Source organism: Emys orbicularis, chromosome 8, assembly GCF_028017835.1.
Source record: "Emys orbicularis isolate rEmyOrb1 chromosome 8, rEmyOrb1.hap1, whole genome shotgun sequence".
In the NCBI taxonomy this organism is placed as follows: Eukaryota; Metazoa; Chordata; order Testudines; family Emydidae; genus Emys; species Emys orbicularis.
This window is the reverse complement of record NC_088690.1, coordinates 13,273,557-13,299,861: the sequence shown is the minus strand read 5'-3', so window position 1 is coordinate 13,299,861 and position 26,305 is coordinate 13,273,557. Positions and strand designations below refer to the sequence as shown.

The 26,305-nt window shown below is 43.1% G+C and overlaps 1 protein-coding gene across 1 annotated transcript; it reads left to right on the top strand.

Moving 5' to 3' along the window:
- The first annotated feature begins 6,051 nt into the window (after positions 1–6,051).
- DHCR24 (24-dehydrocholesterol reductase) lies at positions 6,052–24,932 on the top strand. The gene is made up of 9 exons (XM_065409890.1): positions 6,052–6,282; positions 15,360–15,515; positions 17,488–17,593; positions 18,110–18,228; positions 18,319–18,582; positions 21,153–21,296; positions 22,251–22,448; positions 23,536–23,714; positions 24,779–24,932. The coding sequence occupies exons 1-9, from the start codon at positions 6,052–6,054 to the stop codon at positions 24,930–24,932; spliced, it is 1,551 nt and encodes a 516-aa protein (XP_065265962.1).
- Positions 24,933–26,305: the final 1,373 nt, after the last annotated feature.

Sequence of the window (26,305 nt, the reverse complement as noted above, 5' to 3'; positions counted from 1 at the left end):
TGCGCAAATCTATGTCTAATCAAACTAAATACAGATAATCTCACCCTCAGAGATGCTTCAGTAAGTTTTTCTCAGACTGGACACCTTCCAGGCCTGGGCACAATTCTTTCCCCTGGTACAGCTCTTGTTGCAGCTCAGGTGATAGCTAGGGGATTCTTCATGATGGCTCCTCTCTCCCTCCGTTCTCTTCCACCCCTTTATATGTCTTTTGCATAAGGCGGGAACCCTTTGTCCCTCTGGGTTTCCACCCCCCCCTCCCCACTGGAAAAGCACCAGGTTAAAGATGGATTCCAGTTCAGGTGACATGATCACTTGTCACTGCAAGACTTCATTACTCACTTGCCAGCACACACATATACAGGAAGACTCACAGGTAAACACAACCATCTGCAGACAATGGGAGTCATCAAGATTCCAAACCATCATTAATGGCCCACACTTTACATAATTACAATAGGCCCTCAGAGTTATATTTTATATTTCTAGTTTTAGATACAAGAGTGGTACATTTATACAAATCGGATGATCACACTCAGTAGATTATAAGCTTTGTAATAACAACAAGGAGTCTGGTGGCACCTTAAAGACTAACAGATTTATTTGGGCATAAGCTTTCGTGAGTAAAAACCTCACTTCTTCGGATGCATAGAGTGAAAGTTACAGATGCAGGCCTTATATACTGACACAGGGAGAGCAGGGAGTTACTTCGCAAGTGGAGAACCAGTGTTGACAGGGCCAATTCAATCAGGGTGGATGTAGTCCACTCCCAATAATAGATGAGGAGGTGTCAATTCCAGGAGAGGAAAAGCTGCTTCTGTAATGAGCCAGCCACTCCCAGTCCCTATTCAAATCCAGATTAATGGTGTTGAATTTGCAAATGAATTTTAGTTCTGCTGTTTCTCTTTTAAGTCTGTTTCTGAAGTTTTTTTGTTCAATGATAGTGACTTTTAAATCTGTAATAGAATGACCAGGGAGATTGAAGTGTTCACTTACTGGCTTATGTATGTTACCATTCCTGATGTCCGATTTGTTTCCATTTATTCTTTTGCGGAGAGACTGTCCGGTTTGGCCAATGTACATGGCAGAGGGGCATTGCTGGCACATGATGGCATATATAACATTAGTGGATGTGCAGGTGAATGAGCCCTTGATGGTGTGGCTGATGTGGTTGGGTCCTCTGATGCTGTTGCCAGAGTAGATATGGGGACAGAGTAGGCAACGAGGTTTGCTACAGGGATAGGTTCCTGGGTTGGTGTTTCTGTGGTGTGGTGTGTAGTTGCTGGTGAGTATTTGCTTCAGGTTGGGGGGTTGTCTGTAAGCGAGGACTGGCCTGCCTCCCAAGGTCTGTGAGAGTGAGGGATCATTTTCCAGGATAGGTTGTAGATCGTGGATAATGCGCTGGAGAGGTTTTAGCTGGGGGCTGTATGTGATGGCCAGTGGTGTTCTGTTATTGTCCTTGTTGGGCCTGTCCTGTAGTAGGTGATTTCTGGGTACCCGTCTTGCTCTGTCAATCTGTTTCCTCACTTCCCCAGGTGGGTATTGTAGTTTTACGAATGCTTGATAAAGATCTTGTAGGTGTTTGTCTCTGTCTGAGACAAACACCGGACAGTCCCTCCGCAAAAGAATAAATGGACACAAATCGGACATCAGGAATGGTAACATACATAAGCCAGTAAGTGAACACTTCAATCTCCCTGGTCATTCTATTACAGATTTAAAAGTCACTATCATTGAACAAAAAAACTTCAGAAACAGACTTAAAAGAGAAACAGCAGAACTAAAATTCATTTGCAAATTCAACACCATTAATCTGGATTTGAATAGGGACTGGGAGTGGCTGGCTCATTACAGAAGTAGCTTTTCCTCTCCTGGAATTGACACCTCCTCATCTATTATTGGGAGTGGACTACATCCACCCTGATTGAATTGGCCCTGTCAACACTGGTTCTCCACTTGCGAAGTAACTCCCTGCTCTCCCTGTGTCAGTATATAAGGCCTGCATCTGTAACTTTCACTCTATGCATCCGAAGAAGTGAGGTTTTTACTCACGAAAGCTTATGCCCAAATAAATCTGTTAGTCTTTAAGGTGCCACCAGACTCCTTGTTGTTATTACAAAGCTTATAATCTACTGAGTGTGATCATCCGATTTGTATAAATGTACCACTCTTGTATCTAAAACTAGAAATATAAAATATAACTCTGAGGGCCTATTGTAATTATGTAAAGTGTGGGCCATTAATGATGGTTTGGAATCTTGATGACTCCCATTGTCTGCAGATGGTTGTGTTTACCTGTGAGTCTTCCTGTATATGTGTGTGCTGGCAAGTGAGTAATGAAGTCTTGCAGTGACAAGTGATCATGTCACCTGAACTGGAATCCATCTTTAACCTGGTGCTTTTCCAGTGGGGAGGGGGGGGTGGAAACCCAGAGGGACAAAGGGTTCCCGCCTTATGCAAAAGACATATAAAGGGGTGGAAGAGAACAGAGGGAGAGAGGAGCCATCATGAAGAATCCCCTAGCTATCACCTGAGCTGCAACAAGAGCTGTACCAGGGGAAAGAATTGTGCCCAGGCCTGGAAGGTGTCCAGTCTGAGAAAAACTTACTGAAGCATCTCTGAGGGTGAGATTATCTGTATTTAGTTTGATTAGACATAGATTTGCGCATTTTATTTTATTTTGCTTGGTGACTTACTTTGTTCTGTCTGTTACTACTTGGAACCACTTAAATCCTACTGTCTGTATTTAATAAAATCACTTTTTATTTAGTAATTTACTCAGAGTATGTATTAATACCTGAGGGAGCAAACAACTGTGCATATCTCTCTATCAGTGTTATAGAGGGCGAACAATTTATGAGTTTGCCCTGCATAAGCTTTATGCAGGGTAAAATGGATTTATCTGGGTTTAGACCCCATTGGGAGTTGGGCATCTGAGTGCTAAAGACAAGCACACTACTGTGAGCTGTTTTCAGGTGAACTTGCAGCTTTGGGACAAGTGATTCAGACCCTGGGTCTGTGTTGGAGCCAGACAGGAGTGTCTGGCTCAGCAAGACAGGGTGCTGGAGTCCTGAGCTGGCAGGGAAAACAGGAGCAGAGGTAGTCTTTGCACATCGGGTGGCAGCTCCCAAGGGTGTTTCTGTGATCCAACCCGTCACAAGTATTTAAATTGAAGTCAACAGTGTCCCTTTAAAAATAAATTACGTTGTCACTCAATTAAAACTTCTTTTGCTGGTTCTTATGTCCAAGGATTATCCTCCTGTTCATTCAATACTGTTAGAATATCCTGTTTCAAGGGTGGACAAGAGACTTCTCTCTGTTTAATTTCGGTTATCTTTCGCCTTTTACTAAAATTTTCATGGAGAAGAACATTTATGAGTTTATACCTATTTTTATTTTGTTTTGTTAGCATCCTAACCAGCAGACAAAAGGAGCCAATCCATTTCTTGTGAAAGTGAGAATTACACCCACTTACCCCTAGGCTGAATTTGGCCCAATGGTGAGAGAAGGGGAAGAAAAACACGTTTATTCTTAAAGACAATGACTAGTAGCTGTTCTCAGTGGGAACTGCTGAGCACTCTTGAAAAACTGGTATTGGAACTCTGCCTGTTCTTTCCTGGTGCTGTTCTGATGCCTTTCCCATAGAAATGAAAGGGTGTATATCACAACTCGTATTGCTATATATGCCTAGGCAACAAAATTAACTAAAAGTTGGTACAACTTTAATAAAAGCAATGATCTTTTATTGAACCTCAAAGCAGTTAATAAAAGCGGGAGAAATATTCACACCAAAAGTCGCAATGCTCAAAATGTGCTATTTGTTTCAAACTCAAAATTGGTCCCTTTTGACACATTACTGTGATGCATCATGCCATAGTGACTTTTTGACACCACATCATTGCTTTCTGTTCAAATGTGATGTTTTGACACCACATTATTACGCTGCAGCACAGTGTGTTGACACAGTTTGACATCACATTAGTGTGCTGTATCTGAAAGTGACAGTGTTTTGACACTATGTCGTGCTGCAGCGGTGCTTTGATGCAGCATCATTATATTGCATACTGGCATAATAAACTTTCATCTCACCACCTGATGGCACTGTGCCACAGCAGCATTCTGTCACTGCCTGATGGAGCTGTACCATTGTGCTTTAGAGACACATCTGCCACATACCTCAAATTTTTCTCATTTCAAGGGATACCACTCCTTTCAGCTCAAAGTTCCCTACATTCCACACAAATTTCATCTCTCTTCACTTTAGTTGTTAAATTATTGTTAGGAATAGCAAATCTTTACACCGAGGTTCTGGGAGGGAGGGGTATGCTAAAGGAATGAATCCCACCGCATTTTAAGTTTCTCACATGATTCATTTGTGTGTGTCTGAATTTCTCATTTTGGGCTGTCACATGCTACATCCCATGTTTGGGCCTTAACGGGGGGTGGGGTGGGGGGGAGAGGCACAGCCTGGGGATGTTTTGCCGCCACTTCATGGCATCATGCCAAGGACAGGAGTGTTTTCTCTGGGGTAGCCTACTATAGCATGAGGGATGTTCTGCCACATGGTGATTCCCTGTGCTGATGTCAAAGGGTCCATCGCATGAGGGGCCCAGGGAGATGTGGCTGTCTGGCTTGTGAGGAGCACATGAAGCAGTTTGCCCCCCATACAGCGTCATCACCCCACCTCACCCTGAGCTGGTACCAGCCCAGCCTATCCAGTCTCCATCCCCATGTCCATGGTTCTCCCACCCCAACCCCCCCCCCCCCCAGCACTCCCCATCACCCAACCGCCCCTCAGCCCTCCGTGTCCCCCAAACCCCCTTGGCCCTATCCAAGCCCCCGGCCCTCCCATCCGTGTCTCCCTATCCCCACATCTCCTGGTCCTCCCACTCCAACCCGCCCTTGGCCCTTGAAATCCCCCAAACCTCTCTGGCCCTTTCATCCCTTATCCCTAGGCCCATGTGCCCTGGCTCTAGGGTGACCAGACAGCAAGTGTGAAAAATCGGGACGGGGGTGGGGGGTAATAGGAGCCTATATAAGAAAAAGACCCCAAAATCAGGACTGTCTCTATAAAATCAGAACATCTGGTCACCCTACCTGGCTCTCCCACCCTGAACCCCCCTGGGCCCTCCCCATCCTCCAAACCTCTCTGGCCCTTTCATCCCTTATCCCTCGCCCCATGTCCCCTGGCTCTCCCACCCCCTGGGCCCTCCCCATCCCCCAAACCTCCCTGACCCGACCCTCCCCATCCCCAAAGCCCTCTCAGCCTTCCCCACCCCCCACCTCCGCTCCCCCCATCCCATTCCCCCTCGGCCCTCCCGACCCGCCCGAGAGGCTGCATCGCCCCCGCCTTCCGTCCCCGGCTCACAAATACTCCTCTCCCCTCCCACCCCCGTTCCCGCGTCCTACCCCCATCGGCGGCAGAAGGCTGTGCCTCCAGCCAATCCCGTCGCGCAGCGCCTGGTCCGATCCCTTCCGTATCTTCCCATTGGCCGGTGCCTTCCCCTCTCCTCACCGCGGAGTGCGGCGGCCCAGCCAATGAGGAGAAAGGGGCTGGCGCGGGGGCGGGCCGGAGGGTGTAAATGTACCGTGCTGTGTCCCTGTTAGTGACAGGCGGCAGCCGGCTGGCAGCGCGCGGGCAGCAGCGCGCGAGCGGTTCGGAGCAAAGAGGCGACAGGGACAGTCGGGGCTGAGTGCGGGGCTCAGCCAGGGCGGAGGGTGAGGGGCAGGGACAGAGGTCAGTGAGCCGGGAAGGGACGGGCTGTGCGAGGGGCAGGGGCACAGGTCAGTCGGAGGTGAGGGAGGGGCTCTGCGAGGTGTGGGGGCACAGGTCAGTGGGAGGGGCTCTGCGAGGGGTGGGGGCACAGGTCAGTCGGGGGTGAGGGAGGGGCTCTGCGAGGGGTGGGGGCACAGGTCAGTGGGAGGGGCTCTGCGAGGGGTGGGGGCACAGGTTAGTGAGGGGGATAAGGAGGTGAGGGAGGGGCTTTGTGAGGGGCAGGAGCTGAGGGCTGGGCAGGGCTGCAGGGCACAGGCAGGGTCTTCTAGGGGCCCGAGATGGACCCCTTGCTGTCGCTGGGTGCTGGGCTCCTGCTGCTCGCGCTGTGGGTGCGGCACAAGGGGCTGGAGTACCTGCTGGTCCATCACCGCTGGGTCTTCGTCTGTCTCTTCCTGATGCCCCTCTCTGTCCTCTTCGACATCTACTACCAACTGCGGGCCTGGGCCGTGTGGAGGCTGCACAGTGCCCCTCGGCAGCATGGCCAGCGGGTCCGCCACATCCAGGCACAGGTGAGAGCAAGGAGACCATGGGGTGAGGGTGAGGGGAAACATCGATGGGGAAGGAGGTGCAAGGGGTGGCAAGAGGGAGGAGAAAGCCGGGGAGTTGGGGGAAGAGACCCTGACAGCCTTTGGTGATAAGCTCAATCTTAGATGATTATAAGGTCCTTTTTTTTTAGACCATGTTAGTTAACTTGAACTAGCTGTTGTGGTTTAAGAAAGGATCTTTTCCAACTTGCAGATGGGGCCTGAGAGGGACATGTTGGCCTGGCTCCTGTTAGAAGCTGGTGCAGAGACTCAGAGACTCCGTCTCTCTCTATGACATACTGCCATAGTTAAGGTCAGCACCAGTGCTCAAGCTGGAGCTTTGTGGATATAAACAAGGGAGCTGCTGATAGGATGCTCAGAGTTCCTCAATTTTGGAATTTACTCGTGTCGCTGGTCCAAAACAGTCTGAATTTGATAACCTTCAGGGCATCTGTGACGTTGTGCAGTCTATATGGTTTTATAAAAACTTGATAATAAGTCAATATAATGTAACTGGGATAGTTTTAGAGAAAATACGGTAATAAGTGAATATAACGTAACTGGGATATGCTTCATGCAAAAGCATGAAGTCTCTTCTAAGGTATCATTACAAAGCTTATAATCTACTGAGTATGATCATCTGATTTGTATAAATGTACCACTCTTGTATCTAAAACTAGAAATATAAAATGTAACTCTGAGGGCCTATTGTAATTATGTAAAGTGTGGGCCATTAATGATGGTTTGGAATCTTGATGACTCCCATTAACAGGGCCATTATCCGCAGATGACTGTGTTTACCTGTGAGTCTTCCTGTATAGGTGTGTGCTGGCAAGTGAGTAATGAAGTCTTGCAGTGACATGTGATCATGTCACCTGAACTGGAATCCATCTTTAACCTGGTGCTTTTCCAGTGAGGGGGGGTGGAAACCCAGAGGGACAAAGGGTTCCCGCCTTATGCAAAAGATATATAAAGAGGTGGAACAGAAGAGAGAGGGAGAGAAGCCATCATGAAGAATCCCCTAGCTATCACCTGAGCTGGAACAAGAGCTGTACCAGGGGAAAGAATTGTGCCCAGGCCTGGAAGGTGTCCAGTCTGAGAAAAACTTACTGAAGCATCTCTGAGGGTGAGATTATCTGTATTTAGTTTGATTAGACATAGATTTGCGCATTTTATTTTATTTTGCTTGGTGACTTACTTTGTTCTGTCTGTTACTACTTGGAACCACTTAAATCCTACTGTCTGTATTTAATAAAATCACTTTTTATTTAGTAATTTACTCAGAGTATGTATTAATACCTGAGGGAGCAAACAACTGTGCATATCTCTCTATCAGTGTTATAGAGGGCGAACAATTTATGAGTTTGCCCTGCATAAGCTTTATGCAGGGTAAAATGGATTTATCTGGGTTTAGACCCCATTGGGAGTTGGGCATCTGAGTGCTAAAGACAAGCACACTACTGTGAGCTGTTTTCAGGTAAACTTGCAGCTTTGGGACAAGTGATTCAGACCCTGGGTCTGTGTCTGGAGCCAGACGGGAGTGTCTAACTCAGCAAGACAGGGTGCTGGAGTCCTGAGCTGGCAGGGAAAACAGGAGCAGGGGTAGTCTTTGCACATTGGGTGGCAGCTCCCAAGGGGGTTTCTGTGATCCAACCCGTCACACATTCTTCATCTCTTTGCCGTTTGGACTCTCACGGGGCTGGAATTAGGAAACAAAAGCAGAGATGCCCAAGGTCAACATGAGTTAGCCTTAAAAGACATTTAGTGCTGACAGAGTACTACAACTCTGTCACCTTTTGGAAATAGATTGTAACTCATTTGTATAGATACGTTGCCTGCTTTAACCTGTAAATAACTCTCATTTCTTTTTCTTAGTTAATAAATCCTTAGTTAGTTTCCTATAGGATACTCCTGGGGGAATTCTGTGCATGCGCAGAATTCATGTCTGGCACAGAATTCTTTTTCTGCTCAAAAAATACATTCTGCCTGAGAAGTGCTGCAGTTCTACCTTTCACCCACCAGAGGCCACTGTGGCACCAGAACAGACAGCAGTGGGTGACTGGCAGTAACAGTCAGCAGCTGGCTGCATTCATCACAGCATCCTGCCTGTGGAGCCAGGTTAGGAGGCACAGGATATGGCGAGGGAGGGTAACAGACAGAGTGGGGCACACAGAGCTGCTGAGGGGGGTCACAGACTGGGGTTCAGAAGGGCTAATGGAGGGACAGACTGTGACAGGGGCTCAGGAGCTAGTGGGATGACAGCATTGAGCCAGGGACCACACGGGGATGGGTCGGACGGGGGAAGGGAGAGGGTGCAGGGACACATGGGGATGGGGCAGATATGCCTGACTGAAAGGGAGAGGCTAAGGCTCAGTCAGGGTCTGCATGAGGGAGGCTCCCCAACAATCCCTCCCCCCAAAAAACCTGTTCCATACTTCCCCCATGCACACCCAACAACCCTCCCGATTCATTCCCAAGCTCCTTCCCTCTCCCTCAGCTACTCCATTACCCCTGACTCCCCCAAGCCTTTGCACTGTTTCTGAGGGCTACAGGAAATATGTTTCTGTATTGTAGTTTAAATGAATTGCTCAAAGTTCTGTATTAATTTGCCTAGTAAGGAATCTATTTGTCAAAAAAAACATTTCTTGAATTTTTTTTGTCTCTATTATTACAGATATACTTGCTGACCAGTATTTTGAAATAAATGACCAAAATAATTGAAACTGGCATGATTATATTGTGTTATTTTGACAAATAAAATATGCAGAATTTTACATTTTTTGGCGCAGAATTACCCTAGGAGTATATAGGATTGTCTACAAATGTTGTCTTTGGTGTGAGATCTGAGGTACAAATTGGCATAGGGTAAGTGTTTCTCTTGGGACTGGGAGCAACCTGAATATTTTGTGATCTTTGGTATAAGTGACCATTTATCACTAAGTCCAGCTTGTCTGGGTGTCAAGATAGACTAGAGTGCCCAAAGGGACTGTCTGTGACCCCATGGTAAGATAGTTATAATGCTTCAGGAGTTCACATTTGTTATTGGATTAGGAAAATCTAATCACAGAATATACAGCCAGTTTGGGGTGTCTGCCCTGCTTTTTGACAGTCTGCTCTGAGGTCGGCATTCACAATCATGAGCTGCTCCACATAGCACGACACTAATAATGGATTTTTTTCAGCTTGATATGTTTCTGGTTGAGGGGGGATGGTGTCATTTATGTAATAGCTTTAACAAAGGGCTTAACAAAGACCTCAGTGGTTCAGGAGCCAAATTAGCGATCAGCATTACTCAAAAGAGCCACAGCAGTGGGAATTCATTGTTTCATTTACTACAGTACTCTATATTCATATTTAAACAGTGTGATGGGAAATATTTAGTTCTCATAGCAAAATGATTGGCCAAGTATTATTTTATCAACTAGAATTAGCTAATAACCATAAGCATCCTGATTGGTTAATAACTTTGGTTAATAATTAAATCACACTGTTTTAATATCATGTGCTGCAAAGAACCTCATGAGACACATTAAAGAGTAACCTGTGGCTTGCAAGCCTCAGTCTTAGTATCACTGAGCTAGACAAATACAGACTGGAAATATGGTATACATTTTTAATAGTGAGGTTAATTAAACAATTTACCAAGAGTTGGGGTGGATTCTCCATCACTGACCATTTTTTAAAACAAGATTTGATCTTTTTCTAAAAGATACGCTGCAGGAATTATTTTGGGGAAGTTGTATGTCCTGTGTTACACAGGAAATCAGACTAGATGATCACAATGGTCCCTTCTGGCCTCGGAATCTATGAATTGGAGTTGGTGAATACTTCTCTGTTTATCGGTCTCTTTCTGTAATGTTCATTTGCAAGTCCACATTTGAATCCAGTCTTTGGTGCCCAATTACAGCAAGAGGATATTAAGAAAAAAGAAAGGAAGACAATGAAATTGTATCAATGCATCTCTATTTTACTCTGCAGTTTACATTGCTGCTCAAAACAAACAATGCAATATGCCATCATACCCATAACTGTGTACATTAGTGAGAACAAAAGACTGTCTCCCTGCTCTTTCTCTATTAGATGTAATATGTAAATTGGGCACAGATTACTGTTAGTCTAAATCCTTCCCCAGTTCGGACTAAAGCAACCTTAGGTTATGGGTAAGGCTAAGATTTTGTCACAGATATTTTTAGTAAAAAATCACGGACAGGTCACGAGCAATAAATTTTTTTTTACGGAAGTCTGTGACCTGTCCGTGATTTTTACTAAAAATATCTGACAAAATGGGCAACTGCGGGGTCCCCACACCACCTGCAGCAGGTGGGCAGCTGCATGGGCCCCGGCTCAGAGCTCAAGGGTCCCCCGCCGCCTGTGGCTTGGAGCTCCGGGGTCTCCCTGCCACTCAGCGACAGAAGACCTGCTGCAGTCAGTGGGGATCCTGGCCGCAACACACCGACATAGGCTCTGGCAGTGCTGCAGCCAGACCGGGGTCGGCTGCCCCCGGGCTACTTCCACACTCCCCCTCGGGGCCTACCTGGGTCCTGGTGTTGGCCTCTGGGAGACCCAGGACCATGGGTTCTTTGGGGTAGGGGTTGATCGTCCGGCCCGGCAACTCCTCTGGGTAACAAGCGCAGGGCAGGTCCGGCAACTCCTCTGGATAGCGGGCGCAGGGCAGGCCCGGCAAGTCTGGGCAGCCGCCTTGGGCCGTGGGGGTTTCCCAGTCGCAGGCTGGGCTAGAGACGTCTGGTCTCTCCAGCGGCTGGGCCTCTACTGAGCTCTGAGGGTGAGCCTTTATACTTCCTGGTCGCCGCCTGACTCTCTGAGGGGCGGGCTCAGAGCTCCCTAGCTCCGCCCACTCCGGCCTCCGGACGGGCTCTTCCCCCTCCGGGGCGGCGGGGGCCACACTGCCTCACTACAGTTCTATACTTAAATTTCACCAACCAACCATCAAGTGTAAACTTCTCAGGCACTGTAACAGCCTAACCATGAAGTCACTGTTCCCTTGGGTACTCCAGTCTATCTTGCCACCTAGGCAAGCTTGCCTTTGTGACAGATGGTCTCTTAACACCAAAAATCACAATAATATTCAGGTTACTCTCAATCCCAAAGGACCAGTCACATACCCCAGTGAATTGCACTTTAGATCTTACACCAAAGACAACACTTGTAGCAAATCCTAGAATAAATTAACTAAAGATTTATTAACTAAGAAAAAGAAATAAGGGTTATTTAGAAGGTTAAAGCAAGTAAACATACATGCACAAATGAGTTAGTCTTAGGTTCCAAAAGGTAATAGAAGCTGCTGTAATATGCAAGCTCCATGTGTCCTCTAGGGCTAAACCAGGTTAAGTAGCTGGGGATCCCTTGCTTATGCTTGGAAATCTTGCCTGCCCCAAGTCCAAGCAGCATAGAGATGCACTTTCTTCGTATCTGGGATTTTTATTCCCTTCTCCCAGAGCCCACACTGGTGGGACAAGCCCCCATGCATGTCTCCTTTTCATTGGTGTGGGGAGAGCAATCAACAAAGTCTTTTGTCCTCTGATGTTCTACAATGGTTTGTCTGGTATCTGTAGGCCTTCTTTTGTTGGGCAGGAGATAACACCTCCTGTGGTAAATTAGTATTTCACACTTGGTAATGCTTCTCTCCTGACTCGGGGGGGGTTTACAGTTTGAGTGTAAACTTTTACTGATACCAAGCAAACACTTAAATATTTCATTATAACATGTGATACAGATATAAGTGTGATTACTGCATGCAGCCACTTAAAAGCATTTCATAAAGTGTAAACACTTAACATATTTTTATAAACCTAATACCTATTTTAACAATACTAACATACAACTGAGCCAGACTTGTTTCCAGGTATGCATTTGTCAGTGTCAGTTGAGGCCTAGGTCCCTTGGCACGAGCAGGCACCTGGTCAGCCACATCACAGTAGGGTTTGTTCTTTTTCTTCTGTGACTTCTGCCATGACTTCTAGAAGAGAGTTTGGAATTTTATTTCTATTGCATAATATTTATGGCAGTTCTGTCATTCTTGACTCCTCCATTTTTCCTGTTTGTTACATTCATCTCAAATATGATAGGTACACCTTGATATTAGTCTGTTTGGAGTATCCTCCAACCTCTGTAGTCCTCAGGAGTGGGCTATATTATCTAATTACTTCCCTGTGATTCTTGTTCTCTAAATCCTAATCATACTAGATCTCTAAATGTACACTTACCACATGCATCTGTCTATGTAGATTCCCCCGCTTCACCCCGCCCCCCATGTCAGTTCTTTTTGAGACTATAAACCAGATTTTTTGTGTATGATCAGATGCAGTCTCACTGATTTTCATGGAGTGGTGCCTACTTATGCCAATGATGGTTTGCCCCTCTGCCATCTATCCTGTGGATTTTAAAATATTATTTGATAGTCGTTTTCTGAATCTCATGACTAAAATTCAGGCGTATGGATTTATTATAGCTGCTACATTCAGATAACTAGAACCACCAGAGGTATTCTACTAAAAAGTTCATATGCTAGTATATATCATTTTTGAACATGTCTGCTAAATACTATTAAAATTTTAAATAGGAATATTCAAACCACACTAGTGACAGAAAGACAAACAAACACAGCCTATATGGAGCTACTATAAGTGGGTGGCATAACTGGTTAGAAAACAATTCCCAGATAGTAGTTATCAGTGGTTCACAATCAGGCTGGAAGAGCATATTGAGTGGGGTCCCTGTTCAATATCTTCATCAGTGATTTAGATAATGGCATAGAAAGTACATTACAAAGTTTGCAGATGATACCAAGCTGGGAGGGGGTTGCAAGTGCTTTGGAGGATAGGATTAAAATTCAAAACGATCTGGACAAACTGGAGAAGTGGTTTGAAGTAAATAGGATGAAATTCAATAAGAGCAAATGCAAAGTACTCTACTTAGGAAGGAACAATAAATTTCACACATCCAAAATGGGAAATGACTGCCTAGGAAGGAGTACTGCGGAAAGGGATCTGGGGGTTATAGAGGATTGCAAGCTAAATATGAGTCAACAGTGTAACACTGTGCAAAAAAATTAATATTCTGGGATGTATTAGCAGGAGTATTTTAAGCAAGACTCAAGAAGTAATTCTTCCATTCCACTCTGCACTGATAAGGCCTCAACTGAAGTTTTCTGTCCAGTTCTGGGCACCACATTTCAGGAAAGATTTGGACAAACTGGACAAAGTACAGAGGAGAGCAACAAAAAAGATTAAAAGTCTAGACAACATGACCTATGAGGAAAGATTGAAAAAGTTGGGTTTGTTTAGTCTGGAGAAGAGAAGACTGAGGGCGGACATGATAAGTTTTCAAGGACATAAAAAGTTGTTACAAGGAGGAGGGAGAAAAGTTGGTCTCGTTAACCTCTAAGGATAGGACAAGAAGCAATGAGCTTAAATTGCAGTAAGGGAGGTTTAGATTTGACATTAGGAAAAACTTCCTAACTGTCAGAGTAGTTAAGCACTGGAATAAATTGCCTAGGGAGGTTGTGGAATCTCTGTCATTGGAGGTTTTCAAGAACAGGTTAAACAAACACCTGTCTGGAATAGTCTAGTTAATACGTAGCCCTGCTTTGAGTTCAGGGGACGGGACTAGATGACCTTTTGAGGTCCCTTCCAGTTCTATACTTTTAGGATTCTATTATATGTAGAATAATATAGTTAAACACTATCAAATTGGGGCAGGGCGGGGAGGTTTTCACGTACAGTTTTGTTATAGATTTTTGTACTTCACAGCATCAGTTTAATCATAATTGTGACAGCGATGGCAGTTTCCTGCAATATCCCCAACATACTTTATTGAACTAGCTTTAAGTATCTTAGGAGTTCATGTTATTAAAAATGCAAATGTTTATATATTATTGTGGTATTATATGTAACATCTGAAACCCTGGGAAGTGTTATGAGTAAGGCTACGATTTAGGCATGGGTATTTTTAGTAAAAGTCATGGACAGGTCACAGGCAATAAACAAAAATTCATGGCCCATGACCTGTCCATGACTTTTACTAAAAATACCCATGACTAAATCTTTTGGGGGAGCGCTGATCGGGAGGGAGTCCCGGGGGGGGGGGCACTGCTTCGGGGTGGGGCCAGCGACACCAGCTGCTGGGGCCACTGAGCAGTGGCTGCTCCGGCTGCCCCTCGGGACTGCTGCTCAGGTGATCCCCGGGGCTAGCTGCCCAGGGCCGCCTAAGCAGCAGCCAGTGCAGCTGGCCCCTAGAGCCAGCTGCTTGGGCCGCCCCGGGGTCAGCTGCACTGGCTGCTGCAGAAGTCACGGAGGTCACGGAAAGTCATGGAATCTGTGACTTCTGCAACCTCTGTGACAGACACGGAGCCCTAGTTATGAGCTTTAAAGGACTGTTTGAAATAAGGGGCCAAGACAAGAATGAACTTTTAAAGTTAAGTAGGTTTCCCAGGAAATCTCTAGGAGAAAGGGTATGCAAATACAATTACTCTGGTTATAGAAGAACTCAGCCTTTTGAAGCTTTGCCTTGATGTTGGGGCAAAGAGGAGAGAGAACCTTTCTATCTGTTGATCACCTGTTACATGAGGACAGATTTAAAAAATATATATAAAGAAGGGATGTTCAGATACATGAGTGGGCTTGCTGTGAGCTAACAACTGTTTGCTGGCCGGAGCCCTGGTTGAAATAAGAGGGTGATCTCGGGTAAGCTTATTACCATGATTTTAGGTTCTTCTATAGTTAATGCTTTTCCTTAATAATAAATGTGCTTGCTTAGAAAGAGCTATGTGATAACTTAATTGTGGCAATTACACTATTTACCATCTCTGAGGAGAAAAATAAAGCAAGTCTGCAGAGGCAGTCTAACTCTGCTGGGAAATTCACAATGTAGGCTGGGAGATGCGCAGCCTCGAAACACCCTGGTTAGGAGGGAGAGAGATGCATGTCTCTGCCCTAGTGGAGTCAACAGATGGGGAGCTGAAAGCTTAAGAATGGGTGCCCTTGCTGGACCAAGAGGAGGAATACAGGTGCATTGCCCTGAACTGTGACAATAACCTTTTACAGGTGCAGGAATGGAAAAATGAAGGCGGGAAAACATACATGTGTACTGGCCGACCTGGCTGGCTAACAGTATCACTTCGTGTTGGAAAGTACAAGAAGATTCATAAGAATATAGTGATCAACTTAATGGACATTCTAGAGGTAGACATTGAAAGACAGGTAATACTAAAATGTTTACATTTAGTACTAAAGTTTACAACACTTTATTATGGTTATTGCTTAAAAGGACACTAAATTCCCTGAAGGTAAAATTGAAACCCACTTATTAAAAAATTATACAAATCCAAGAGCGAATGTTCTCATGTCATCCTTTTTTAATGTGAAAAGTGTTGTTGCTTTTTTAGTCCTTTTGGACTTAAATATTCCCTTACAGTGTTAGAAACCCAAACACATCTGCATTGTGCCTCTGCATGGGAAACAGACAATCTTAATAGACCCATATTCTGAATGATCAGGAAATATTTGGATTCTAGAAGGGAGTTTTTTCTTGCTGGGAGAGAAATGAGTGGACACAAGATGCACAGTAGGAAGGCTATTAGGTGAACAGGTCTGGTTGAGCCCATCTGTCATATTGGTTCTTTTTTTGTAAACCCTCCACTCTCTACAAAATTTCATCTTTTCTTTTCTTTTCTTTTCTTTTCTTTTCTTTTCTTTTCTTTTCTTTAAAAAAACAACTTTCCAACTCTAATAGGTGCAAAGAACCTTCCAAATGTGAATCTGTTCACTGTTGTCGTCCCATGTCTGCCTAGATACCGAAACAATGGCTTTGAAAGAGATGTGAACTGCTTTACTATCTTTTTTTGTGCAACTTCCATGTTTTCTGACAAACTGGTTGAGATGATGGGAGGATTCACTTCCAACCTGTTTTATGCAGCACCACCTTTCCATCAGCAGTAGTCTGGTTTCTTAACACTACTCTCACACAAAACAGCCTTTGTCTATACTAGAAAATTGCATCAATTTAAATTAACTTTTAAATTGATGTCAAACTGGTACAAACTCGTAGACCGTTAACTTGATTTTAAACTTTGCTTGTATCAATTTAACTTTATTTAGTGACTTTATTAACAAGTATGCTTAAAACTTGGTATTTTCATGAGTTTAGCTAGATTAATTAACTAAAATTGATTTCAAGTTAAACTGGTAAAATTTTCTAGTATAGACAAAGGCAGAGGGAGGAATCTGTACCGGATGAATGTAATCTCATAACATAGGATCTGGAGCACTGATTGTGACTGTTCGGTATTCTGTGTCTTGTCCTCCTCACATCATCAGAGAGCAATCCTTCCTGAACTTTCCACCAGGTACTGAAGACAGGGTTTGGGGAAACTCCAAATATAATGGTAAAATTTATATATATTTAATGCTCTGTTTGGGCTTTTTGTTAAGTGTGGTATATATTATGAGGAAGACCTTTAAAATATCTAAAATTTAACTATATTATCCTTTAATAAACAAGGTCTAATTGTGTCAGAAAACTCAATGCCCATTGACATCAGTTGGAGTTGTACACCTTTATAACACCTTTGTATCTGATTTCTGATGATAGAGATTCTGAAACTTTTTGGAATACTTTCCTCTCCTCACTAGTGGTGACACTTCTGCCTGTTCTGAAATGTTATGATAAATCCTTGATTCAAGGCACTAGTGTCAAGTCAGCACATCAAAATGGTTCCATTTAAATAATGCATGTACTTGATTTGTGCAAATCCCACGGGTAGTTACAAACTGAAGTTGTACAACCATAGGTACACCTTTGCATAACCCCAGCTTCATGCATATTGCAGGATTTGTGCAACTAAGATGAGCCTGCAAAGTGTGCACACACTTTTCTATGAAATGTATGCCATAGTAAACCCACTATGCATATCAGATTTTGAAAGGAGTGCATGGCGCTTTTAAAAAAAAAATGTAACGTGTTTAACAAGCTGAGCTCTGAAAGATTAGTTTGACTTATGTTTTGGAGATTGAACCTCACTCTTCTTTTCAAGATGTGGTAGGTGGAAGGGGGAAACAGTCTCTTAATTATTTTTAGTTACACTCTTGAGTGTCTAAATTAAAGAGCAGAACTGATAATAAGAAGTGCAATCAACATTTGTGTTAATTAATACTTGAATGCTTTCTCTCTTAGGTTGTCCGTGTGGAACCGTTGGTCACCATGGGGCAGTTGACAGCACATCTGAATCCTATGGGCTGGACTCTTCCAGTGGTACCAGAACTTGATGATCTCACAGTAGGTGAGGATTGTTTATGATAAGAGAGCATGACTTTTGCTGTATATTAAATAGCTTTTTATGCAGTTTACTATGTTGTTCAGTCTCGGTTTCTCAGAAATATATATATATTTTAAATTCTTGCTGAATTTTGTATTCTGCTATCACACATTAAATATATAGAGACAAGGTGGGTGAGGTAATAACTTTTATTGGCTCAACCTCTGTTGGTGAGAGAGATAAGCTTTTGAGCTTACACAGAGCTCTTTTCATAAGCTTGTCTTTCTCACCAACAGAAGTTGGTCCAGTAAAAGATTGTGTCTCACCCACCTTGTCTCTCTAATATCCTGGGACCAACACAACTACAACAACACTGCATACGTTATATTTTAGACATGCACCTGCTCTTTAAAACTGCTACCAGGAATAACGTGAAAGACTTTATTTCCAGAAGCCCTCTTTAATTTTTTCCTCTCTGTTCTTAAACCATTTTCATTTTAAAGGGAAATATGTTTCAGTTGATTACATTCTCTTGTTCAGGTGGTCTGATCATGGGAACTGGCATTGAGTCTTCATCCCATATCTATGGACTATTTCAACATACCTGTTTGGCCTACGAACTTGTTCTTGCTGATGGAAGCCTTGTGAGATGTACACCAGTAAGATAAAATGTTATTTTGCTATGATTTACAATGTTATCAATTGTTGTATGGATAGACATCTGATTTAGTATGATGTACTTTTTGCAGACTGAAAATTCAGACCTATTTTATGCAGTGCCTTGGTCTTGTGGTACTCTGGGATTCCTGGTTGCTGCGGAAATAAAAATAATTCCTGCTAAGAAATATGTAAAATTACATTACAAGCCTGTGAGAGGTTTGGAAAAGATCTGTGAAAAATTTACTGAGGAATCTAAAAAGAAAGAGAATAACTTTGTGGAAGGACTGGTGTACTCCTTGGAAGAAGCAGTCATTATGACAGGAGTCCTGACTGACGAAGCTGAAGACAGCCAGGTAACTAAAAGGAATCCTAGTCTTAAATAAGATTTTTAGTTCTCTTGCATGTAAAATATTCCAGTGCATGACAGTAAAACCAAAACAGTAATAGGATCAGTACAAGAGGTATATTTTTAATGGGTATTGAATTTGCTGGAATGGTCGAATATACTTAACATTCGAATTTTGCAGGTAACTATCAATTCAGGCTGTAACTCATACATTTCCTAAAGTGATAGGTCTTTTCCTATCTCTAGCTTACATAATAGCCGCTGCTTTTCAACTCCAAGAAGAAAAGAACCAACTTGAACAGTATATAGCAACAACACAATGCTTTAAGATAGGAAACACATGTGGAGGGAGATAGTCACACTGCAATTACCCAAACTAACATCTGACTAGAAAATCAGGGTTAATGTTAACAAAAACATGCCATGGGTCTCTTTAGTGGCAACTCTTCTGAAATGCTGACCGCTCTACAGAAACACTGAGGCGTTTGGTTCATTACTGGCTTGAGAACAGAGTAACATCAGTTCCCATACTCAACTTTCTTTGTGCAGGCCAAACCTTATTTTAACTCATCCTTAATGAGGAAAGCTTATGAGACACACACATTGGCACACTATAATAATTACTCCTGGGGGAATTCTGTGCCACTGCAGATGTGCAGAACTCATGTCCCCTGCACATTTTTTTTTGTTTTCCCCTGATGGGGAAGCAAAGAGAAGCCGCGAGAGGGGTCATGCACCCCCATCGGCAGCGGTCCCGAACAAGCGCATCTCAAGCAGCCAAGAGAGACGTAAATCACTGCCTTGGAGGGGCAGACCTGGGCAAGCGCGCGAGACTCACTCTCGCTCACTATCGCGGTGCGCCTGGCACAAAGGGACAGGGCCCTGGGGTGGTTCTGCGGCAGGCCCGGCCACTGCGCATGTCAGGGTCGGGTGCAGGCTCACTGCTGAGTCCATGTCCAGGGCGGGGGGGAACTAGGGGGCTGTAGGGTGATTCCCTCCCTCCCGCCTCCCTCCCCCCCTCCCCCCAAACCTCCGTGCAGCCAGTTGACTGTAGTCCTCACTGGGAGGCAGCCTCAGTGCATACCCCATGTCCCCATCACTGCGCCCATCCTGCAGTGGCATGGGGCTCACACAAGCAGCAATGGGAAAACTGGGGGGAGCCTTGGCCAGGAGCACTATTTAGAGAGGGCAGGGGGGCATTTCCCCCCCCCCCTCCCCCCCCCCCTCCCCCCCCCCGCCAAGTTTCTCACCAGAGGTCTGCTCATGGCACACACCCCAGCTCCAGGCAGAACTCTTACCTGCAGCGATGTGCGGGCAGATTCACTCTTCCAGGAGCTGAGGTTCTCCGGCTGCAGCTTCCGCAGTCAGTTTTCTGCACTGTCCTAGGGCCTCTGGCGGTGGGGCTGGCAAGGAAGGGATCAGTCAGGCTGTGAAGGGGGAGCACAGGGTCCCCAGTGGTGGTGGGGGGAGCATAGGGTACCCTGTGGTGGGGGTGGGTAGGTGGGAGCATAGGTACCCCAATGATGCGGGGGGAACAGAGGGGCCCCAGTGCTGGGGGGGGGGAAGCAGAGGGACCACAGAGCTCCCAGTGGGGTGGGGTTGGGGAGGGGGTGGGAAAGAGGAGTCAAGCTCCAGGGGAAGGAGAGGTGAGGACATAGGGCTCTGCCCTGAGGGAGGGGGCAGTGAGTGTGGGAGAAGTAGCTGAGGGGGAACAGTCCCTGGGGCAAGGATCTTGAGGGATGGGGAGCTGAAGAAGGGTGGGAGGTTAAGAGCAGCTAAATGGGTCTTGGGGTCTGTTTGCCCTCAGAGAAGCAGGGAGAATCCTCACCTCTCCCTGGGAAGAGATTGGGGACAGACCCCATTAAGCTAATGCATTCTCTCAACTGATTAACCTGCTCTCTGCCTTCTTCTCCATCTGGTAACTTATAACTTGATCCTGCAGTGAGGATCCGTGTGGGTGCAGAGGTTTCTTTAGCTCTCTACTCCTGGGGGAATCTTTTTTTGTTTGTATTGTTACAGACATACTTGCTGGAGGTATTTTGAAAAAAATTCCAAAGTAATTGAAACTGGTATGATTATATTGTGTTATTTTGACAAATAAAATATGCAGAATTTTAAAATACTGTGTGCAGAATTTTTAAATTTTTGACACAGGAGTTTCCCAGGAGTAAATAATACTTAATAATACCTAGCTATTAAATGTTTATTCAGTAGCTTTCTAAGTGCTTTACAGAGGCGGTCAGCATTATAATTCCCATTTTACAGATGGGGAAGCCGAGGCACAAGTACTTGCCCACAGCCACCCAGGAGACCAACAGCAGAGCCAGAAGTAGAATCTAGGTCTTTTGAGTGCCCATCCAGTGCTTTATCCACAAGGTCACACTGCAATATGAAAATCATGTTTAAAAAGTCCCAAACACTTTCTTAGCATTAAGGCTGTTCTTTCCTTAGTGTAATTCGAAAGCGAAAAAATCTGGGGGCACCATGAACATTTATATTACTGAATTTTCAAGTAAGGGATAATTATTCTTTATATTGGTGTTTGTTTGCTGATATGTAATATATCTTTATTTTCAGATAAACAGAATTGGTAACTACTACAAACCATGGTTTTTTAAGCATGCGGAGAAGTATCTGAAGGCTAATCAAACTGGAATAGAGTACATTCCCTCAAGACATTACTACCACCGACATACCAGGAGTATCTTCTGGGAACTCCAAGTAAGACTTTAGACATAAAGAAGATTTTAATATTTGTTTTGGGGTACTTTGTACATACTCACTGCACAGCCAATGTTCTTTTCCCTTAGGAGCCACCTATGTCTGTCATAGGTGAGTAACTCCTTTCCTTAAGACAGAAAGAAATCCAAATGAAGTGGTGGCAGATTTAGGGATTTCTCTAGTGACAATGTCTGTTTTTGCATTCCTTTCTGACTTTTTTATACAAATGTATGACTGTAAAAGATAATTTTGAGGGGGAGGGATAGCTCAGTGGTTTGAGCATTGGCCTGCTAAACCCAGGGTTGTGAATTCAATCCTTGAGGGGGCCACTTAGGGATCTGGGGCAAAATCAGTACTTGGTCCTGCTAGTGAAGGCAGGGGGCTGGACTCAATGACCTTTCAAGGTCCCTTCCAGTTCTAGGAGATAGGATATCTCCATTAATTTATTTTATTTATTTTTATAATATCACCAGCACCTTCCCTTTTTAATTTCTCTTTTAGGCCCACATTCAAGAAAGCACTTAAAAAACTTAGAACATGCTTGATAAAAGCTAAAATAAGTACTTTCCTGAATTGGGACTTTAAAAAGATAAACCAGGAAATTCAGTGCCAAAACACGAATGCACACTTATGGCTGAGAATTTACTCTGCCTAAATGTGCCCAGCTGTGCCCAGGGTTGCTGTGGAATCACCACTTTGAATTATTGTCTAAATTATTGTCATATAATAAGCATTAATGTAGAATTTTACACGACATAAGTCCCCATTGTTGAATTTAGGGTTGCATGTTGTTCGTACCTGTATGAATGTAGCCCAACATGACTATCAGCAATTAAAACTATTGAAAGAAAATATGATTTAATGTTGCTCTCAAAATCCAAATTCTGAAATATTGATTTTTTCAGCTCACGTGATTTTACTAGCAGGTTTTTTTTTTTCCATTTTCTCTTAAAGGATATCATTCCCTTTGGCAATAACCCTGTTTTTCGTTACCTCTTTGGCTGGATGGTTCCACCAAAAATCTCACTATTAAAACTGACACAAGGAGAAGCTATTCGAAAGCTGTATGAGCAACATCATGTTGTACAAGACATGTTGGTCCCAATGAAAAGCCTTGAAAAATCTATCAGTACCTTCCACAGTGACCTGAATGTAAGAACACATTTCTCTAAAACCTGGTAAATGGAAGATTGCCCTATGAATGGTGATTATTGGCATTAGTATGCAGTAGTGCCTGTTGCAGAAAATATACATCAGTATGCTAAATTTGAGAGAATTTTGCCAGCTAATTAAATACTATTAGGCGGCAGGTAAAATGAAAATGCTCTAACAAAATGAAGCAAGAAAAACTTGAGATTCAGAAATACCTGATTTTGTAGCTTTAACACTCAAATTTTAAAAGAAAATTCTATCACTTTATCCTGTTTACTTGGCAAAATTGGAAATCAGATTTCTATTTCTGCAGAATCAGTTGAGCCCCGAAAAGAGTGTTGGGAATTAACACTTGCTTTCCAAGTCATTGACTTCAGTTGTTTCAAGAAATACAGACTTATGGATTTGAACTTTGGCCTTAGCGGGCACCAGTAAAATGCCTTTCACTCCTTTGGTTTTACATGTAATTTAAATCTAAATATATGTTCAGTTAATGACTTGGGATCTGGGACAGTTTTTCATTAGCATTTTAAAGCTATTCCGTTTATTATCTAGATCAGTGTTTCTCAACCTGGGGGTCATGACCCCCAGGGGGGTTGCGGAGAAGTTTAGGGGGGTCGCAAGCAGGGTTGCTGTTAGGGGATAGGAATCAGGGCAATTGTATGGAGCCCCATGCCACAGAGGGCCCCAGAAAGCTAATTTATGCCTCAGCCCTGCGCCACAAGCGTAAGGTTGGGGGGGGTCACAATTTTTTCGGGGAGTGGAGGGGAGTATCATGATTTATTTTTTTTAAGTCCAAAGGGGCTCGCCAGCACAAAAAGATTGAGAAACACTGATATAGATAATCAGAAAATGCAACAAATTATTGCACTTTCTTTTTTGCTTTTTGGTATCTTATTCAACTTGTGTTAGTTTTACTATAAGGTGAAACTAGTTGGAACAGCAGAATTTAAAAGGGGCATCAGTATAAGTTCTGTACTGAAAATTGGAGAAGAGTAGTGCAATCTTCTCTCAATTTTTTCATGCTTTATTAACAGACATCTGATATTGTACTGTTAAAATTGGTGATACAAAATTATCTTTGCAGGTTTACCCACTGTGGTTATGTCCTTTCATATTACCCAATAATCCTGGCATGGTCCACCCAAAAGGAGATGAAATGGAGCTCTATGTAGATATAGGAGCTTATGGAGAGCCTAAAACAAAGCAGTTTGAAGCCAGGGCATCTATGAGACAAATGGAAAAGTTTGTAAGAAACGTGCATGGGTAAGAGTCCTAATGTTCAGGATAGCACCATATAACTTATTGCCTTGCAGCTTAATCAGATTTACGTAACTTTCAATTATTACAGTATTTAATTACTGATTCTGATTTTATACATTCAGTATGACTGTCTTTTTTTAATTTTAAGCATTGCTTGCTTACCAAAAAACACGCTGGTTGAGATTCTGTGCTGTGCCTCTAAGTAGCTTAGAATTTGCATCTCAGAGGGAGTGGTGGCTTTAAGATGTTTTTGAAACCTCCAGATATTGGGCTGCTCTAGGGGCTGGAAAGGCCTCCCATGTAAATTAAACAGCCTGTCTGCTGTTTAGGGGTATGTCTGCATTACAGCAGCCTCTCCTGGTTTCCCTGTAGACTGCAGCATTGATTGGAATCGCCTTGGAAGCGGTCATGCACCAAGAGATTTTGCCTGGGCCACAAATGGGATTTTTAGAGCCTCTTTGTGCTGCACTAGTCCTCTTACATGGTGTAAAGGAGCCAGAGCGGAGCTGGGGACCTACAATTTTGCATAGACTGATGCCAAATCCAGTGCTCTATGGTTTGGTAGCAAAGTCATGAAGCCTTTCTTTCAGAAAAATAAACTATTCCACAATATTTAAACTGACAATAGAATTTACCCAAACATATTCAAATTTTGTGTATCTGCTATTTATCTCTCTCTATTAGTGTCATAGCAAAACTAATTTTAAAACAATTCAAGAAACTAACTGGGAAAGAAATCATTTGAAGTACACTAATAAATTTTAAAAGCATTTTTTCATATTTAACTTATCTCCCCACCTCACCAAAAAGTGATAATGGAATGTTCTGTTGGCCTTTCCATTGTACATCATGACCGCTTTTTCAAAAGAGATGTCAGTGTTCAGCCATCAGACTAGCTGAATAATTATCCAATATAATTTATAGTAATTAATCTGTACATTTGTTTAAAAAAAGTATTTCAAAATATTTTGCAGTGTATCCTTACAATTTATAGCTTCATTTTTTTCCTACCTGAAATTTTGCAACAGTATTAACATTTAATTTCTTATCCCCTCTTTTTCTTTCAGTTTCCAGATGTTGTATGCAGATTGCTATATGAACCGTGAGGAATTCTGGGATATGTTTGATGGTTCACTATACCACAAGCTGAGGGAGCAAATGAATTGCAAGAATGCTTTTCCAGAGGTGTATGATAAAATCTGCAAAGCGGCACGGCACTGAGTCTGGATAACCTAAGTAAGCAATCAGGGAAGGATGGATTTACCTGTAGTAGTCAGTATATCCTTATAAAAGCTTTATCACTGTCCAAATAAGCTCATGTTGATGTTAAAATACAGATTTCTATTTTATAAATTCACATTCAATAATTGTTAGTATGTTTTTAAAACAATTTCCCCAACTCATAGTAATTTCATTTCAGGAATCGAAGTCCTAGCCTACCACCTCTCTTTGTTGCTTAGTTGCAGACATAGCGATGTAGATGTAAATTTACATATTTCTAACTGTAGGGGGGGGAATTTAGAAAGACAAAGATACTTAAGTAAATCAGTTATTTATTGCAGTGTACATCTGAGGCAGGTAAGAAGGTCACAAAATTAGGTGCCAAAGTTGAGAGAATTATTTTCAAATTAATTATGACTTTAAAAATGTCTATTTCAAATCGGTAACTGGTGCAGGGTTTAAACTTAAGAGAAGTCAAAAGTTAACACAGTTTAGAGATGGTTACTGAAATCTTCAAACTAAACTCACATTACTAATGCAGGTAAATAAATGGTCATTGACAAATGTCTTAATTTCAGATCTGAATATCAAAGTTTGAAGAAAATCCATTTTGCTTGTGCCTATCTGATCTGTACTGATTCTGTTTATAAATGTGTGAGTGGCCATGAGTTTTAGAGATCTTCTTTTCTTTCCTTTTTTTGATTAATATGATTTGAAGAGGAAACATTTTGGCTTCCTAGACTACTGAAAATCTCTGCTGCTATTCCATATAGACAAGTATTATCTATAATTTGTTACTTGTCATGGGGTCTATTTTACTTTTTATTATGGTTAATTTTAGTGCCTTATAAGTATTCAGTTGGAGAAGATATGGGCCATTTCAGACCATTCTATTCTTTGGGTGGGGGGAGGGAAACTAAAGGACCTGTTGTCAACATTAATAATTTAGTTATATAAGGTCCATTTGAATAAATATTGGTGATAAGTGTAGGGGACAACCTAAAATCCAGTTGTGAGGTGGAAGTTTGAAATACACAAAACATGGCTCTGACTTTTTGCTTTCCATTTTAGCTGGATTAGTTTGATAGGTTTTAAAAAAAAGACCCCTTCAACCAACTGAAGAAGAAATAACATTAGAAAAATCTGCAGAGGGTTTACTATTCAAGCCCCTTTTCTAACTGTGTGTTTCATGAGCATGGAAACGTTTTGACATTGCATATAGTACAACATTTTTTAAATTGAGTCCACATCTGATCCAAACTACTTAAAGTTGTTATTTTAACATTTGTTGGGCTTGTGGAGAAATGTATGTTCTTGCATTCTGCATAATGTGAAAACAGTTATAAAACAATTGCCAATGAGGGGGGGGTTCC